This window comes from Lasioglossum baleicum, chromosome 3 (assembly GCF_051020765.1).
Source record: "Lasioglossum baleicum chromosome 3, iyLasBale1, whole genome shotgun sequence".
NCBI classification, from domain to species: domain Eukaryota; kingdom Metazoa; phylum Arthropoda; class Insecta; order Hymenoptera; family Halictidae; genus Lasioglossum; species Lasioglossum baleicum.
Genome location: NC_134931.1, coordinates 13,505,444 through 13,522,295, shown reverse-complemented (window position 1 = coordinate 13,522,295; position 16,852 = coordinate 13,505,444). Strand labels below are relative to the sequence as shown.

Below are 16,852 nucleotides of genomic sequence, written 5' to 3'. Positions count from 1 at the left end.
TCGAAAATGTAATTTATAATCCGGTAACTTCCAATTTTTTTATTGACAGTGTTATTAGTTTGAATTAAATAGCGTCAATATTTATCGGGAAACATATACTTTGAAATACTGTCACCACGCGCCGTTAACCGCCGATCTATTGTCAACCCTGTTGCGCCATCTAGAAGACTGTAAAGAAACTGTTGCATGTTATCGGCTGGGAACAACATCTGCCGGGAATTTCGAATATATGAATTAACTACTGGGAAGCAACAGTAAAAAAGAAACCAAATCAGATTACCAAAGATCTGTACAAACAAATTTTTGGGGAGTCAATGAAAACTGCACATTAAACGTGAATAATTTATTTCCGAAATCAGTAATACAACTAAAAGTGGTCTTTTAATTAAAAAATACTCATGACGTTAATTAAATAAAGTTTGCAAACATGAAAGTGAAAGTAATAGCATTAAAACAGTACGATAGTTGATATGGAAACGACTAGAATAACGAAGTACCCAATAAATTCAGTCGAATACGAACATAGCATGCAACCAGCATGCTTGTCTCTGGCACAGAATTCCTTAATCATACGCTTAAAACATGGCAATAATCAATTGTATGAATTAATCTGGAACGGCATCTGTATCACATTCGATTAAGCAGTCTAGGTTGTAGTATCTATTTTGATTGGATTGTATTATTTGCTTCAACGTGACTTTCCGTTTATATATGCGGCTGCCACGTATCGACAAATTTGCTTGGAATACATTCAACAATAGGAACTACTGCTGGCCAAAGTGCTGTTCAAACGTTTAAATACAAAATTGCTATTTCGCTTGGCCTAGTATAAACAAGCTTCGTAAATTTTTTAATACTAGTCCATTGCTTATTTCATGGAACTTGGATAGGATTTCATTCGTGACTGGTTGATGGCCGCAGACACTTTGTGCTCTTCTTGCAGAGCCGAGTCCATCATCACGTTTTGATAGGTTCGGCTGATCCTGTCCTTGTCACGGATAGCCAGATCCTGCCATTCCTTTTCGAGATTGTTCATCATCGTCTCTCGCTGCATCCGAGCGTCCTTGATCACGGACCTATCGTCTTCGTGCACCCACTTCTTCCACATGTCCTTCGCGTCCTGACTACAAACATTATAAATAAATTATTGGAACCACTTTAATACTGAACAAACAGATTTGATTGAGATAATATAATTCGGTAATAGTTTTCTCCCTCGAACCCTGACCTGTTACACCTATCTATAAATCATGCAGATGTGGATATGACCACACGAAACTTGACGAGCTCCCAAATTTTCTAGAATCGGAGGGTCTAACTGATGATTAATCAATGAAAGTAATCGGCACGTTGTTTGCCATCGACATAAATCGTATTGAGCTGAACTTGCTCTCTATCTCTTTGCTCTTTAGGCAAACGCTATAAACGCTAAGTGTAATCGAACTTGTAAGACAAGTTATAATGAAAGATCAATTTTCGCGAATACGTCGAAGGCTGATCCAATTGCGGATCGTCATCCTACTTGAGATCAGTCAAGGAACGAATGTAGGGCGTATAGAATGACGAACGTCTTGGCAAGCATTTACGAAATGCGCGTAGCGAGTAGCATGTATCGTGAGGCGTGAATGACTCACGGTATACGGTTGCAACATCAACGGACTTCGACTAATTTGAGAATCAAGAGGTGCCATTCGTCGTCCTAGACCCTTACCATCGCTCACGGTCACGTGCCACAATTGCAACAAATCAAATCGCTGGTTCGACATCGAAAAGAACCAACATAGCTGACGACTGATATCTATCGATTTGATTGAATCATATTTAATATTATATCACGATCTAAATATTTTTGTACAGTAGATCGCGACGCTGACATGATCGAACGTGGCAGAATGTTCTCAGAACGGAAGTAAGATACTTCACTGGTGAACACTGGTAAGCGATCAGATCAATGTTACTGGCAATAGTTTAAATTATTCGGCTGCTGCACACGAAATTACTGATCCTACTGATAGACATATTTAATTCTAACGAAAACTATAGTTCAAGTTGTTCTCGAATGCTCTACCGTTTTGTATCCCTGACTGCCAAAACTGAAAAACAAATTTCGAGTGCAACAACTTAATAAAATAATATCTTGATATATGTGAATACTTTTTCAGTTGCTTACATCGTGTATGAACGTGTATGGCCCCTCAAAGGGCACACATCTCTTTCACATGCATCAAGACATTATTGTAGCAATATTAGAGTTCCAGTTTACCTGTACATCGTCGAATCGCTGCAGACACTCTCGCGCTCGGCCAGTTCCTCTTCCCTCTTCTTAATATTAAGCAATGCCATCTTCCTCACTTCTTCATCCAAGTCTAAATTATCAATATTGTAAAGCTGTTTTTCGCGAATCAATTCCAGCCTGTTTCTCATATCCCGAAGTCTCAGGGCCTCGTCCCAGCTCTGCTTGTTGCAAGCGTGCGCCTCGCGCCTCGAGAGGTCCTCGATCTTAGTCTTTAGTTCGTTGTGAGTTAAGTAGAGGAACATCTGCTTCGAAAGGTTCTTGTCGCCGGGGTCCATTCGTAGCCAAGGCATGCTTTTCTCGACCTCGAATTGTCGGGTGTCCAACCTCTTCCCATCTTCCCTGCCTAGATCCTCTTTCTTGGTATATCTTTCTGCGCTTTCTTTTTCGCGACGTGCTGAACCTTCCGAAGACGTTTCTTCCGTTTGACCCGCGTTCTCATTTGGTCTCTCAAGTTCCCGGAAATCTGGCATGTCTCTCGAGATGACTTGACCATCCTCCGTTGAATTCGGAGAACGATTTTCGGCAATTCTGCCATCTTCCCGATAGCTATTCAATTTATTTTCTTTATTGTCTATGTCTACAAGACCCTCTCCTCCTCCATCAGGAAGGCCTGCAGCCATGGAACTCCCTTGAACGTATTCCTCGGGATCGTCGTTCCTCACATTCGTGTTCTCCAAAGTCTTATGGAAATATCGAGCTGAAAATTTTGGATTAGGATATATAGGAGTGTCGTCATCTCTAAAACTTTTGTTCTCGTTCTCGCTCATTTTGTTGTTCCTGCGATAAGAATTGTCACCGATCTGAACGAAGTTCGTCGAATCTCTGCAGACGCGAGTATACCCGAGATTCGTGTCTCTCAGAGTGCTGCAACGGGAACCTGACGAATTTGTGGGGCAAACAAAGTAAGATTGGTATCTTCGACAGGTTCTAGGCAAATAGAGACTCTGTTCCGCTCGTTTCTCTTTCAATTTTTGCGCCAAAGCTTCCAACGAATGCTCATCGGGTCTCAATCGCAACCTCTTCCGTTCTTCCAGCTCTCTTTTGTACGTTTCGTCCTCCTCTTTGAACAAACGTCTCAATTTATTTCTTCTGCATAAAAGTCGTTCGGTTTTCTTCGCTTTCTCGAGTTCACCTTTCGGGTCTATAGGCCTGTAATTCCACGAGTCGTAGTGTCTGGCGATTCTACACTCTCGTTCGAAGTATCTCGCGGTCTGCTGATAATAGTTGTACTTCTGGTACGCCTCGTTGTGTTTCTGCGCGGCCAATTGGTACTGCTTCTCGCGATATCGTCCTACCCTTTAACAGAACAACCCTCGTTGGTCTCCGGAAAATGAATCATATTAAAGCTAATAATTTTATGGAGTTATAAGAATAATTGGTAGGAGAAATTGAAGACAGTAGAGAGTTAGGAGAGTTAGGAAACGAATTAGAAGATATCGATACGAAATTTTCAATCTATTCAAATTGTTGAAGAGAGATAAGAATTTCTAAGCGACTCCTATGCCTCTCAATTGATGTGGACAATTTTCAATTTTCGAAAGGACAAACTCTTTGTATTTGAATCATATTAATTTATACATTGAAAGAAAGAACATCTTGACAAGGTGTTCGAGAGTATCAAGATGTGAAGACATTCTTCGCCGCTGACGTAATATTACGTCTCCGAATGAAATAGCTGGACAGCATTGACGTACTAGTACGTCTTTTTATAATCACTAGTCGACGGCTCGTCAATCTTCTCTTCAAATTTATAGTGCCCATCATTTACAAATTGTACTTCCTCCAAATCATCGTTATATTACTGACGATAACATTCCGGTATAGATCTCCGAAAGAGAGACAAAGTACCGGCCGCGAAGGCGGTACTAGGCCGAAGAGATTCGCTGAATCGATCTTCAGTTGACGACCCTGAAGATCGATCGACCTTCGTGTCGATCGGCACCCGGTGCATCGTAAACAGACGTGGGGTACGTGGTAGGATCAAGAGAAGAGGCGTTTCAACCGAGAGAGTCACCGAAAGCATCCTAGAAGAAGAGGACTGTCTTCTATTTCGAGCTTGCGTCTTTCTGTGACGTCACGTCGACGAAAATATCGCGCGGTTAGGGAGGTGCAGTCGTGGCCCTGATGTGTGGTCCAGGTCTCAATCTTTCCCAGACTCCCAAAAATTCTCAGCCGCTGCGCTCTCCGAGATTTTCTGCTGGCGATCGGCAGACGTTCGCGAGCCACCTATCCTCCCTTTGATTCACCGGTAAATTGTTGTTTGCGTATGACGGGATCAGTGAACCGCGAGAAAGATCCGGAAGATTTCCCCGATCGCGAAACACGTCTCGAGATAAGTGGGTCGTAATTCTCCCACGTAAAACCACGATCCCCACTTTGCCGTCCCCGACGTCCAGGAGTCCGTCAGTGGCGCATCGTACACGTCCTACAGAGGATCCTCGACGTCTACCGCAGCTCTCGCGATCCTCGAGAGTTGAAACCCCGAGTGCCGTCAGGTGGACCGATCGAGAACGAAAGGCGAACGTGATCAGAAGAACCCTGTGACAGGCTAAAGAAGAATGCCCGGCGCCGGTGGCCAACCACCGCAAAGGACCACCTTCCGACCGCCCTGGGTCAAGGATGGTCCCAACCCTCTGCCCATGCCGACTGCACCATGGACCCTCAACAGGAGAGACTCGAAAGCCAAAACCGACGAACCACCGCCGTTCGCGCAAGTCACCCTCAAAGTGAGTTTCAATTTTTCTATCGTTCTCTCTATAATCTCTATCTCGTTCTAACTACAAATTAGCTACAGTTCAGATTCCCCTAAAAATGTAATAAACCTGTTTACGCCGTTCGTCAGTTTGGTATTAGACAATGCTAGACCTACATAGACATTAAAACGGTATTGTCTGACCTCGCATCCGCTTATTCTACTAGAAACATGAACGGCCGGAGGATCGCCACCGTTTTCTGCACTCTTTTTCCATTCAGATATTAGGTTTCAAAGTCACCGGACTTGGGCTATTAATAGTCCGCGTGGGAGTCAAGTGGCAAGTTTGCGTTATAAACATTTTGACGGATGAAAATTTACAAGGGTGGTGCATCGCAACCGTTTCCACCCAATCATTTAACAAAAATATTATAATGTACTGGATCGCGAAGAAACATAATCCACTGTATTATCCACTCTGTTTATAATTACGGTTCGTTTACTTGAAATACAATCGTTTCGAACATTAATCGATGAAAATTCGATTACTCTGTTTATGTGTACTATTTTTTATCATCGGATACGAATCTCAGAACGCATATTTCCGATAATTTGGCGTCGAGCCACGCGAGATCGTTGGAGGTGAACGGATCCCCGATCAATCAAGAGAAAACGCGAAAAACGTGGATACCCGTTGTTTCGTGATGACACGTGGCCAAGCCGTAGACATTAACGTCATACTATTGTTTACAACTGTCTTGGCTACTTAGATCATCGACAAGTCCGATCGGGTTTCGGCGATGATATGCAACGCTCACCGAAATCACTGTACCGTGGAGATCACGGTTGAAAGTTTTCCAACATACGCGGGATTCATGAGAAATCCAAAAATATCGATTTATTCATTTCCCACACATTTGCGGGTTCACATATCCGCAAATGCTACATGTTATTATCATAAGGCTAGTCATCGTCTTTTTCATTCGAATAGGTAAAAATGTAGATTTTTAATTACGGGATTAATTTGAACCATCGGAATGAAATGACGTAGCGAGAGTTCGATGGGGGAGATGTTTGAATGTTATGAATTAGAATTGACGGTGATTCATACGCGAATTCCGTGCATCAAAGAGTCTAATCAATTCCCTTTCACGATACGAGAGAGATCGGAGAGAAGGCTAGCCCCACGGGTTCTCGCGTATAAGCCTCTGGGTCACGATTATTTAAAGAACACGCGTTTCTATTTCAAATGTCTTGCCAGCTACGTCTTCCGCCAGTTTCTTAACGAGTTTATATCACGCTTTCGCGCAAATGTCTCGATCAGTTAAGGAAATTTCCGGAATTTTACTATGAATGGATCTTTTCTTTCATTGACCGCTGTCGATGGACTCGGCTCGCCGCAATTATCATTCAGACAATGCTGAACTGGAAGATGCGACAAACGAGAGATTTTCTCCAGGGAAAACACCACGTTCGAGATCACGATTAAATCCTCTAGCGTAGAAACGGTAGAGCAGGAAACGCGATTCGGATTATTTAAAGACGAGCGAACAAACTTCGATACTTGCCAAGAGAATTTTCGAGACTTTCTTTCTTTAGGATAGAAGAGCGGTAAATAGGGGTGGGCGCATTTTCTTCTATTTTTTTCGGCACAACTACCTCTCACGTTTTACCGGGAGTTTTCCTTTTGTTCTAAATCGTTGAGACTTGCAAGTAGTCGTGTAACGGGTTGATCGGAGATAGAAGACGGAAGCAAACGTTCAGCCGTGAACAATGGGCCGATTGTGTTCGACAAATTAAGTACGCGATGACTAACAACTGGCGTGTAAATGTTGCTGGTACAGAAGAAAAGGATATCTAGGTCCATCGGCGTCGATAGTTTCAACAAAGCAAGCAGCAACTACTAAACGAACATAATAAATAATATTTCCAATATTGCTCATACTGCTATTCAAGTTTCAGTAATTGTAAGCTAAATAAAATAAATGGATAAAGCAAACTATTGATATTGGGTGTCGTTTTTAAATTTCCAAAAAAAAGAATCTGGACACTTCACGTAAAGCGTAAACGATCAGTAAAATATGAAATATTGTAGCGGGCATCGCAAAATATTATGTTTAAGCAAAAATATGCAATGCGTGTATCAGCTTGATTGTTTTGGGTTTCCAGAGTGTGCCGAAACCGGAAGCAAAGCCTACGGCGGAACCGCAGCCCCGTAAACAGAGCAAAATCACAATAATCCCGTCACAGCCAAAAAGTGAGAAGAACACGACAAGCAAACCGGCGCCGAAGCTACGCGAGAATGGACGACAAGAGCCAAATTCGAGGCCACAGCTCGAACGACAGGTTCGAATCGAGAAGTCTCGATCTCGTGGTGACACTATACCTCTTTCCAAGAGTGAGAGCACCACAGGTAACAGCACTACATAGATTTCCCTTTCCCTCAGTCTTGTTTTCACGTGTTCTCCAGATTCACCCTAGAAAGGAGAAACAATGAGATCGTATTCAAAACCTTGGAAACACTGTGTTGATCAAATAATTACAACTAGCTCTAATTACATTACAATCAACTGCAATTTCTACATCAATTTTCGCTACTTACAATCGACATTCTAAATCGCCCACTTTGCTTCACATTTATTCCGATCGAAACACAACTTGTGCCACAAAATTTCAATAATAGAGGCTCGGACACCATTTATGAAGATCTTTCTGTCGGCCACAAAATTGTCGTGGATTTTGCGGTCTATGCGTATAAGACAGAAATCTTGGCACACATCGGGAGTACAATTCGACACAATTCGAAAGTAGAAATTCCTTTTCAACGGGTATGAAATTGTGGCTGGAGTTTGCGAGACGATCAACTGTTTCCAAATGGTTCCAGTAACTTATTGTCCCCCTACCCCTCGGGAAAGATACTATGCTATCGGACATGCGGCACGAAATGTTCACGGCACAGTTTGCCACGGTAAAAATAAGATTTCCTTATAAATAGGCGCACCGACGCTGTCGAAGAGCTCTTCGAGGGCAGCGATCCCGCCACCACCGCCGCCGCGACCACCGCCACCGCCTCCCAGCAGAATAGTCCTAAAGGACCTTGCACCGCTCAGCGAGTCGCAGCAAGAGAAACTGGAGATGTTGAAGTCGAGACCTCGGAAACGTCCTGACTGGGCGAGCATGATGAAGGAGGTGGAGAGCGGAAAGCGATTGAGACATGTCAAGTGCAACGACAGGAGCGCGCCCCTGATCGAGAGGGTGAACAAGGTCATGGCTGATCCAGCAGGTGATCGTCAATCGAACTTCGATCCTACTCAGATCCCTCTTGGTCGATTTTCCTAGGAGGAACCGATTTCACCGTGTTCGTTCATTAGTCACGTCTAGACCCCCCACCCCCTTGTGCTGTTACCCCGGCAAACACCCTTTTGAACACCACTCCACCCGCCCATGTAAGCGGCGACTCAGAGGGTTGTTATTAATTAAACTGTTAATAAAACGGTTCAATCAGCTTTTGTCCCTGGGCTACGTTTGTAATACAACCTAGCCGTTATTGTCCCCGTTCTCCTGCACGGGAGCCCTTTCGTTTTGTTGAATAATATTGTATTATTATCGTTAAATTAACTGATGTTTTCATGTTCTGTGGGTTTCACCACCTTCTCCTGTTATCCTAAATGAATCTCTGGATGCATTGCAATTATTGGGACTGTCCCGTTGTCCAGAGCGATGCTTCAAATTGATACGATCATCGCGAAGAGATTCGTTCAGACATCGTCTTCCTCTGATTTGAGTATGTTATTCGGTGTCTGTTGTACTGACTCGGTGTTTCTGATTAGGGAAGACACAATTTGTGTTCGAATCCGAAAAATCGAACATGCATAACGAATTGCTGAAGCAGATTCAGGAGGGTGTGAAGCTGAAGAGCGTGAAGACGAACGACCGATCGAGACCCATACTGGAGGGCCTGAGAAAATTCAGGAGGCAACTGACGATAGAGGAGCAAATGCAAAAGGCTGACGAACCTACGGACGACTCTGTCTCAGACGATATGGATGACATCGACGCGGTCAGAGACGACTTGCAGAGCACGAAGCAAATGCTCGCGTTCGAGCTTAGGAACAAAGAGGCTTTGGAAAGGGAGAACAAAAGATTGCAAGTAAGCTAGTCTTTGATACAGAGATGCTCGAAGACGCGTCTATGTGTCTTCTAATTTTGCCGTTCGCATCATTCCCAGGCAAGGATCTTGAATCTCGAATCTGAGGTCGACAGAGAAAAGTCTACAAAGAACGTGCAAGAACACAGGAAACAGGACGAGAAACTCACGGAATCCTTGAAACGCGAAGCTCAGCAGGCCAGAAAAGATGCCGACAGGTTTGAAAAGGAATATATCACTGTCGCTGAGGAAAGGGATAAGATGAAAAACGAGTTGGAGGAGATGAAGAGAATGTATGCTGCTTTGGAGAGGCGCATGAAAGCTGGTACTGATGATTTAAATTTGTTGGTACTGAACAATCGGTATCATTTATCCGTACCGTACCGTTAACTGTAACTCACTTATTGTAACATATATTTCAGCTAGCAGCAGCTACTAATTTATTAACAATGCAATTAATGAACACAAAAACAACTTCAAATGTAATATTACCTAATGTTTGTCCCGTTCCATTAATTCTACTGAATCGCTTTCGCTTATTCTAATATTGCTCTTTTATTTTACGCTTTTGGGATCAGAGCTAGAGCTTGATGCTGAGCCAGTAATAGATCTAGCAGACGATAGCGACGACGCAGCATGGTACAATGTTTCAGGAATGGCACTGGCCGGTTGTCCAAGTGCAAAAGATGTAGCAAAAATTGCTTCTCAGAAGAGCATAGATAAGAAAGAGCCAAGCGAGAGCGAAGAAGAGGAAGACGAGAGCTCGGAAGAAGAAGAGGAAGACGAAGATCCAAAGGCCGCAGCTGAAAAAAGATTGCAGAGAGAGATTAAGCTTCTGACAACAAAAATCAGAAATTCCAAGTGAGTATTATGGCAGTAACACTTGCAAGTATTAACGCAAGGGTATGTAAATGCGACGAAAAATGATGTTTTGTTTAAACAGAGACAAAGCTGGCAATGCAAGAAAAGAGCGACACGCATTAAAAGATCAGATCAAACAGCAGCATAAGCTGTTGAAAGAAGAGAATAAGAAATTCAAGCACCTTCAAAAAGAAGTTGACAAAATGGCAAAGTTAATGTCAGAAACAGATGACGAGAAAGATGAAGAAGAAGAAGAGGAGGAGGAGGAAACAGAGTCTGAAGAAGAATCTGAATCAGAGGAATCTGAGGAAGATGAAGAGTCCGAGTCAGAAGATGAAGATGACACGCTGGAAGGTCAAAAAGATTCGTTGCAGGTAACTGTAAAATATTATACTGTATCAATTGAAACACGCTAACAATGAGTATTAATATTTCTAACACAAATATTTTTACAGAAACAAGCTAAAAAGCACGACGGACGCTTAGCTGCATTAAAGAAGGGTAACTACTTACTCAAAGCACAAGTTGATAGACTTAAAGATGATTTAGCAAAACAACGAGAACAAAGTCTCTCCCTACAAGAAGATCTAGACTCTGTCTTGGCAGAATTAGGTTAAGTTTAATTTAAGGAACAGTGAAAACTTACTATGAACAATTGTATACATACACATATAAGTATTACATATGAAAATATAGAAAATTTTCTGTCTGAGAAAACCAGACAACGCAAACTAATACACACACTCACCAAAATGTTTTTCACAGGAAATCCTACACTCAAATCAAATGTTCTCTCGAATTTATCCGCAGATTATGAAAGCACTTTCTTTTACTATCGATTGACAAACGAAATATAATTTGTTTTCTTTAGTATCTATGGAAAATGTATTAGAAACGTAACGAATCAAAAGAGAAACATTTATGAGCACCAATCGATCAAAACAAAAGACAGGAGACGATATGCGAATTTTCTGTACTTCGCATGGCTCAATGTATTTTGCAAACAAAATACGCAGTTATCTATATTGAAATATTGAAACTACTTTTACTTTTTTTGTTATCACGTTGTAAAATATTTTATAATAAAGATAATCGTTAGTCGGCGATGAAACTATTTGATAGGTTATGACAAACAAAAATCAGCAACACTCACATGCTTATGTGTATAACTGAAATACGACGAGCAGGTTTTCTAGAATTTAAAAACTTTATTTTCGTTTAACGACAACTTCTTTTTTATTTAGAATAGATGAGGACATAAATGTGCTTATCATATACTTTACTAACTACAAAAAGGAAGCCTACAACCACACCTTAGAGAGTAGTTTCAAAAGACGCACACACCGGTACTGGTACATACACATATGACGTAAGACAAAATCCCTAGCATACTCTTCGAATGCATTGGCGTCGTAAAGTAAACATTTGATCGACTTATTTATACGTAAATATATTTACATGTTTGGTTGTTTTCATCCGGTAAATCTACAGACTCCTCTTTTTATAATCTTGTGTGATAGGACAATTCTTGACCTTCATTATTATTCTAGTAATATAATCGTTGACGATAGAAAAATAATCACAGAATAAGCGATAGTTAGTAAACGAACAGGTAGAGATGATGTCATTGTTTTTAAAATTCAAAATTATATTTGAAAATCAGAATATTGCTATAGTTCTCTGTAGGTTACATATTCCATACAATGGTGTTGTAGTTTTAGAACATTAGCCGTACCTTAAGTATTTTTAAGCATTATTTGAATTATAAAAATGTATTCGCATTTGAACAGTTTCTTGTCAACAAGTGTGATGACAACATTGCACTTGGAGCTAATCGTAAGATGAAAAAATAAGCAGAACTTTTAGTGCGAACAGTTCGTACCTTTTTTCTGGTGACACATTTTTAAGATATTTTTGACAAATGCACATAGCACTTTGATCGTAGAGATCAAATTCGTAAAGCAGCAATAGTGTCAAAATGTAAGTATTTAAATTCTTATTGCTCTGTATCATTATTATCACTCTCGAATTACGGGCTTAACATGCACAACAAAAAGTAAAACTGAAAATTAAATAAAAATTATAAAAAATTGAGTTGTATGTACATTTGATTACATAAAAACATTTAAGTTCAATACAACATCTAGGTCGAAAATTAAAATATTCTTGTAATGTACATGTTTCCTTTTCAACGTAATACTAATCGCCTATCTAATATAAAATGGTATAGATGAATATGTTTCATTGCGCGCATTCGTTTCTCTATAGTATGAGTTTTTATGGTCAGTAAGTTGTTCTAGTTTCGTGACTTTCATATCACATAGTGACCTTTGCGTTCGAAATTCATTCAAACAGACATACAAATAAATATACCTCTTTCTTTCTGTTTTTATTTATGTAAGTATCGGCGATTAGTAGCGTCGATATGATAATCTGCCGAGTATTTGTCACAAGAGTATAGGCATAAACGTTTGTTTTCGTATTAGTCACAGTCGTACTTTTTTTTTTTACATCCACATAGAATTGTAAACAAATACTGACCGCTCACCCTTTAGACAGCGACAGTCAAATATTCTATATCGATGAAAACATCTCATTTCGATTTAGTAGAATACTGAATGTTAAGCGAGTAATGATTGTAACTTTCGTTACATAATCAATGTAAATCAATGTCCATTGATTTGTTTTTAATTTGAGCAGCTAAAAAAACTAGAAATCGTCAGGTTCCAACACATTCCGGATGAAATTAATATTATTTTTTGTAACCATTATCGTTTAGTATTCGCATTACTTATTTTAATATCCTGTAGTTGTGAAGCCATTTGAGTATACGCACAAACTATTCAGGCATAAAGGAAGACAACGTCTACATGAATAAAAGTAAATCAAATAAAACATTCCTTAGTTATGTCAAATCATTTACACATGTAGCTTCTAATTAGACTGCACGATAGTGATAGAGAAACTGAACGTAATAGTAATCCTATGCTAGTCAGGTCCATCATTTTGCGTTATGAAGATAGAATACGGTGCTGATGAATGTTGATTAATAAATTATTGCCAGCCAACATTCTAGTTTTCGTTATCAATGTAGCAAAACAAATATAGTCTTTCATGTAGCTTTAACTTCTGTCTTAATTTTCTTCTCTTCCACTAACTTAACGTCTGTTACGTGCAGATTATGAATACTTTTCGCAGCAAACTTAATTACAGACTGTGTCGAAACTTGAGTCGTATGTCTGAGATCCAAACGTTTAAGCACTTTACATCTTGTTAAGTGATCTAATGTTGCTTCTGTGAGTAATCTACAGTTCGACAAGTTAAGCGACGCTAGATTTGATACTGATTGCGCTGGCGGAGTCGCTAACTGCGCTACGCCAGCGTCAGTAACTCTGCCACAAGACGACAGATCTAACGTTTCGACGTAAGGTAAGTGTTGAACAATATACCTCAAAGCTACATCAGTGATATCACACCCAGCCAAAGATAAATTTTTAAGATGTTTCAATCTCGATGTCTTATCAATTAAACCAGGTCTCGAATCTGTAGGTGGACTGAGAACTTCTCTCAAACTCGAGTCATTCAATCCAGACACATGACTCAAATTTAAGGTAACAAGCGGCGGACATGTACAAGTTCTTAAAGCACAAAGCCCAGCCCACGTACATCCTTGTACAGATAACGTTCTCAGTTGCGGTAATCTACTTAGCAACCACGCTAATTGTCTCTTAGTGACACTTGTCCAGTCAAGGGACAGATGTTCCGGTTGGCGGCGTATAATACCAGTTAAATGTAAAGCTGTTAGATGAGAATGTGACATGTCCAATTTTCTCCACAAACTAGGATCTATGCTATATCTAGCCCATGTACGGCAAACCAAGGCACAATTCGCTAGATCCTTTGTATTTAAAAATCTAAAAATCGCAAGTAATGCTGTCTTGTCATACGCTAAAGATTGTCCATTAAAATCGGGCCCTGGTCTTTGAACAGGCGGAAATGGAACAGGTCTAACAACCACATGGGGCCTCTTCATTGACTTACTACTTGAACCTGTTAATTGTACTGCTAATTGTGTACGCAAAGCTGTTCGCTGTTCACCCTCAGCCGGTTCTCTGTCATTCCATGCCTGGAATTTTTTGTATAGAAACCATGTATATTTCGTATTCTTAGACCATGTCAGATTCCATGTGGGGACTTACATCGCTGGGATCGGGTCTTGAACGTTTACTTGGTGTAGTAGCACGTTCAGAATCTGTTGTCGGTGCTGATGAAGCAGCACTAGATACCGACAGTTTTCGAGTACGAGCCTTAGGTTGGCGTGGCCTGCAGTCAAGATTTCGACCGCTTTCACAACACGACGGACATTCCCAGCTGTTTGGTAAATCTTCGCTGACAATGATACTTTGTTGATCCATTCCTATACATTCTGGATGAACAATATCAAAGCATATTGAACATTCTACTAAACTTGACGATGCTGTTGGCGTTTGTTTGCCTGTATTAAATATTGAAAATCAAAAATTACTTCAATTCATTATTTTAATCGAACAAAATCGAATAATGAAAAGTATATACCTGTTAAAGGTGCAGGTGGCTGTCCCCAACCATCTAATCTACAAACTTTACAAGCTGCCGTAACTGGGAGCATAGGCCTCAGACATTGTCTCATTAAACATGTTTGCTTAGCACGACCACTTCCACCAAACTTCACCATGTCTTGACAATACATGCACTCCCCACAATCAGTCCTCGTACACGCTTCACATTTTTTACACCTAGTACGTCTTCGTCGCGGGAAAGCTCTTTCAGACTTTTCCTGTGAGTGATGCCTCTGAATCTTTGCAAAACTTTTCTTAGTTACTCTCAAGCGCTCCTGTTACGTAATGCAACAAGATATTTGTGAATATTGAAAAAGCAATAGACACTTTTAATGTACACATTACTTTTACTTACCCTTTCTGCAATTGTTAACGGTGGTGGAGGTGGTAACACTGGATTTCCTGTTACAGCTGCCTCTGGAGTATCACTCCTGTGCTGTTCTACTAAACATCGTACATCATGAATTAAGGCAACAGGATCGCGGATCAGATCAGGCACATTCTTCTTAGTAGAAGGTAGCGAATGTAAATACATAACTATTGCTTTTAAACCATGTAATTCAAACGGTGTCAAATGAATATGTTGATGGGGTTGTGGAATTGCATGTTGACGATGCGATTCAGAAATATCCAAGTGACCTCTGCCTAACAGTACATGTACATATCGTTCCAAGACATACCTATGATAAATAAATAGAAATTAATATACATGGTGCTTTGAGAGTCTATCATGATTTAAGCAGTTTTAATCATACCATAACATCTCAGTGAAAAATGGATATCTGAATTTTTGTGGAACTTTTGTATGTTCTTCTACTTGTGCAACTTTTAATTGTTTTTCGATACCAAAACTGTGTAAAAAGTTGCCACCAAAAACTAATGAATCTTGAGGTGTATAGACAGCATGAATCCACCCAGTCGGGATAAATAATGTCATACCAGCGGTTAAACTTATTCTACCACATCTGTCCACCATATCCCCAAAGAATACATCTGATTGTTTGCCACTCAATACCCACTCTTGGTAAAGAACTAAGTTCTTTTCCGTGGGGGGAATAAGCCAAAATATTTTTCCACCTTGTAAGATATGATACCAAACACTAGTTCCACCAAAATCAACATGAAAGTCTGTATAACAACCTTTCACAGACATTAAACAATACTTTTGCACTTTTGGATACATCATGTCTTCCAACAAATTTGTCGATTCCACTTGAGCTTCTTTTAAATGCCTTGGCCAGACAACGTCTACCCAATCGACTTGTCGTACTAACGCCGGCGATTGTACATAATTCTCTAACTTAGTATGGCTAAATTCTAAAGAGATGACATTTAATAAACGTTCCTTGTTGGCATCTTCGTAATACTTTTGCCACTCTTTCATTGTCATATCTTCATTTTTCTGAGTGTTGACATCCATCACATCTAACACTCTTTTCGAACCTGATAAATGTACATAACACATTTTAATATACACAAATACTGACTATTCATTTTTTACATAATTGTACACGAAACATACCAACACATGTTCTGACATCATTGACAGAAAAATTTGAACTGGGTACTCGTAATCCCAGTCCAGATTTGTCTCTGAAGAGCAACGGTATGCTAAGACCATGTTTTTGCAGATATGCTAGAGTTAATTCTGAACCATTCATCTCACGGAACAATCCAGAAAAATTACCAAGGTTGTATCTTTCACATTCAATCTTTTCATCGAGTTGAAAGGTCCTGCGACCCTCGATTTCCTCGTCGCCAATGGCCCAGTCATCTGTATACAACTTTCTCGTCCTTTCTCGCTACAATAATATTTACGAAGAATGTCACATTTACAGAATAATTTCGATAAACATCACAAAAAATGAAGCAACACGTGTTAAACAGCAAGATTATGTTTAGTTTGTTTACCAATTGACGCCTTTTAGGCAGCGGAGTAGAGTCATCGGCCATTGCGAACACGCTGTCAGAAACGTATCACCGAAAACTCATCGGATATTCAAAGTATTGTGTTTAACAATGATCGAAGTGGTTCCTTCAATATTAAATAAACGAAATTTCGATTATTATTTACATGTCACGTACGATAGCCTGATATTAACATCGAGCTTTTCTTGAATTTTACTTTTCCAGTAAAACGAGGTCGCCATTTTGCTGCCGGTCAATGTTACCAATAAGTACCATAAAAACTTAAATTCATTCCGAGCACGTAGCGTGTCGCATAACGCATAACATATACAGTATCATTTTTAATTGAA

The 16,852-nt window shown here is 40.2% G+C and overlaps 3 protein-coding genes across 4 annotated transcripts; 1 reads left to right on the top strand and 2 right to left on the bottom strand.

The window, feature by feature from the left end:
- Positions 1 to 328: 328 nt before the first annotated feature.
- On the bottom strand, positions 329 to 12,950 carry LOC143221955 (uncharacterized). The gene is made up of 3 exons (XM_076447687.1): positions 11,150 to 12,950; positions 2,264 to 3,592; positions 329 to 1,124 (listed from the first exon to the last, which is right to left on the bottom strand). Coding segments are annotated over exons 1-3 (1,587 nt in total). The 5' UTR covers positions 11,152 to 12,950; the 3' UTR covers positions 329 to 868.
- On the top strand, positions 4,470 to 11,329 carry LOC143221951 (uncharacterized). The gene is made up of 8 exons (XM_076447680.1): positions 4,470 to 5,022; positions 7,158 to 7,401; positions 7,984 to 8,271; positions 8,819 to 9,138; positions 9,217 to 9,460; positions 9,789 to 9,996; positions 10,079 to 10,370; positions 10,452 to 11,329. Exons 1-8 carry the CDS (start codon positions 4,855 to 4,857, stop codon positions 10,611 to 10,613), a joined length of 1,926 nt encoding a protein of 641 aa, XP_076303795.1. The 5' UTR covers positions 4,470 to 4,854; the 3' UTR covers positions 10,614 to 11,329.
- Positions 12,951 to 13,103: 153 nt separating the features above from the next.
- Positions 13,104 to 16,792, bottom strand: LOC143221950 (jmjC domain-containing histone demethylation protein 1). 2 transcript variants are annotated; one of them, XM_076447679.1, is made up of 7 exons: positions 16,506 to 16,792; positions 16,117 to 16,396; positions 15,350 to 16,037; positions 14,950 to 15,274; positions 14,572 to 14,833; positions 14,196 to 14,491; positions 13,104 to 14,122 (listed from the first exon to the last, which is right to left on the bottom strand). In XM_076447679.1, the coding sequence occupies exons 1-7, from the start codon at positions 16,545 to 16,547 to the stop codon at positions 13,109 to 13,111; spliced, it is 2,907 nt and encodes a 968-aa protein (XP_076303794.1). In that variant the 5' UTR covers positions 16,548 to 16,792; the 3' UTR covers positions 13,104 to 13,108. The 2 variants fall into 2 exon arrangements, with proteins under 2 accessions (XP_076303794.1, XP_076303793.1); XM_076447678.1 differs by having other exon boundaries at positions 14,572 to 14,869; positions 16,506 to 16,791.
- Between the last annotated feature and the right edge of the window lie 60 nt (positions 16,793 to 16,852).

What these genes read in the sequence shown, in the direction of transcription:
- LOC143221951 (XM_076447680.1), top strand. Translation starts at nt 4,855, where the DNA reads ATGCCCGGCGCCGGTGGCCAACCACCGCAAAGGACCACCTTCCGACCG. An exon ending in GGTCATGGCTGATCCAGCAG is followed by an intron (nt 8,272 to 8,818) that starts GTGATCGTCAAT and finishes GTTTCTGATTAG; the next exon opens with GGAAGACACAATTTGTGTTC. An exon ending in GGAGAGGCGCATGAAAGCTG is followed by an intron (nt 9,461 to 9,788) that starts GTACTGATGATT and finishes ACAATGTTTCAG; the next exon opens with GAATGGCACTGGCCGGTTGT.
- LOC143221950 (XM_076447678.1), bottom strand. Translation starts at nt 16,547, where the DNA reads ATGGCCGATGACTCTACTCCGCTGCCTAAAAGGCGTCAATTG. An exon ending in TTTTTCACTGAGATGTTATG is followed by an intron (nt 15,275 to 15,349) that starts GTATGATTAAAA and finishes TATTTATCATAG; the next exon opens with GTATGTCTTGGAACGATATG. An exon ending in CGTTAACAATTGCAGAAAGG is followed by an intron (nt 14,870 to 14,949) that starts GTAAGTAAAAGT and finishes ATTACGTAACAG; the next exon opens with GAGCGCTTGAGAGTAACTAA.
- LOC143221955 (XM_076447687.1), bottom strand. An exon ending in AGCGATTCGACGATGTACAG is followed by an intron (nt 1,125 to 2,263) that starts GTAAACTGGAAC and finishes TAATGTTTGTAG; the next exon opens with TCAGGACGCGAAGGACATGT.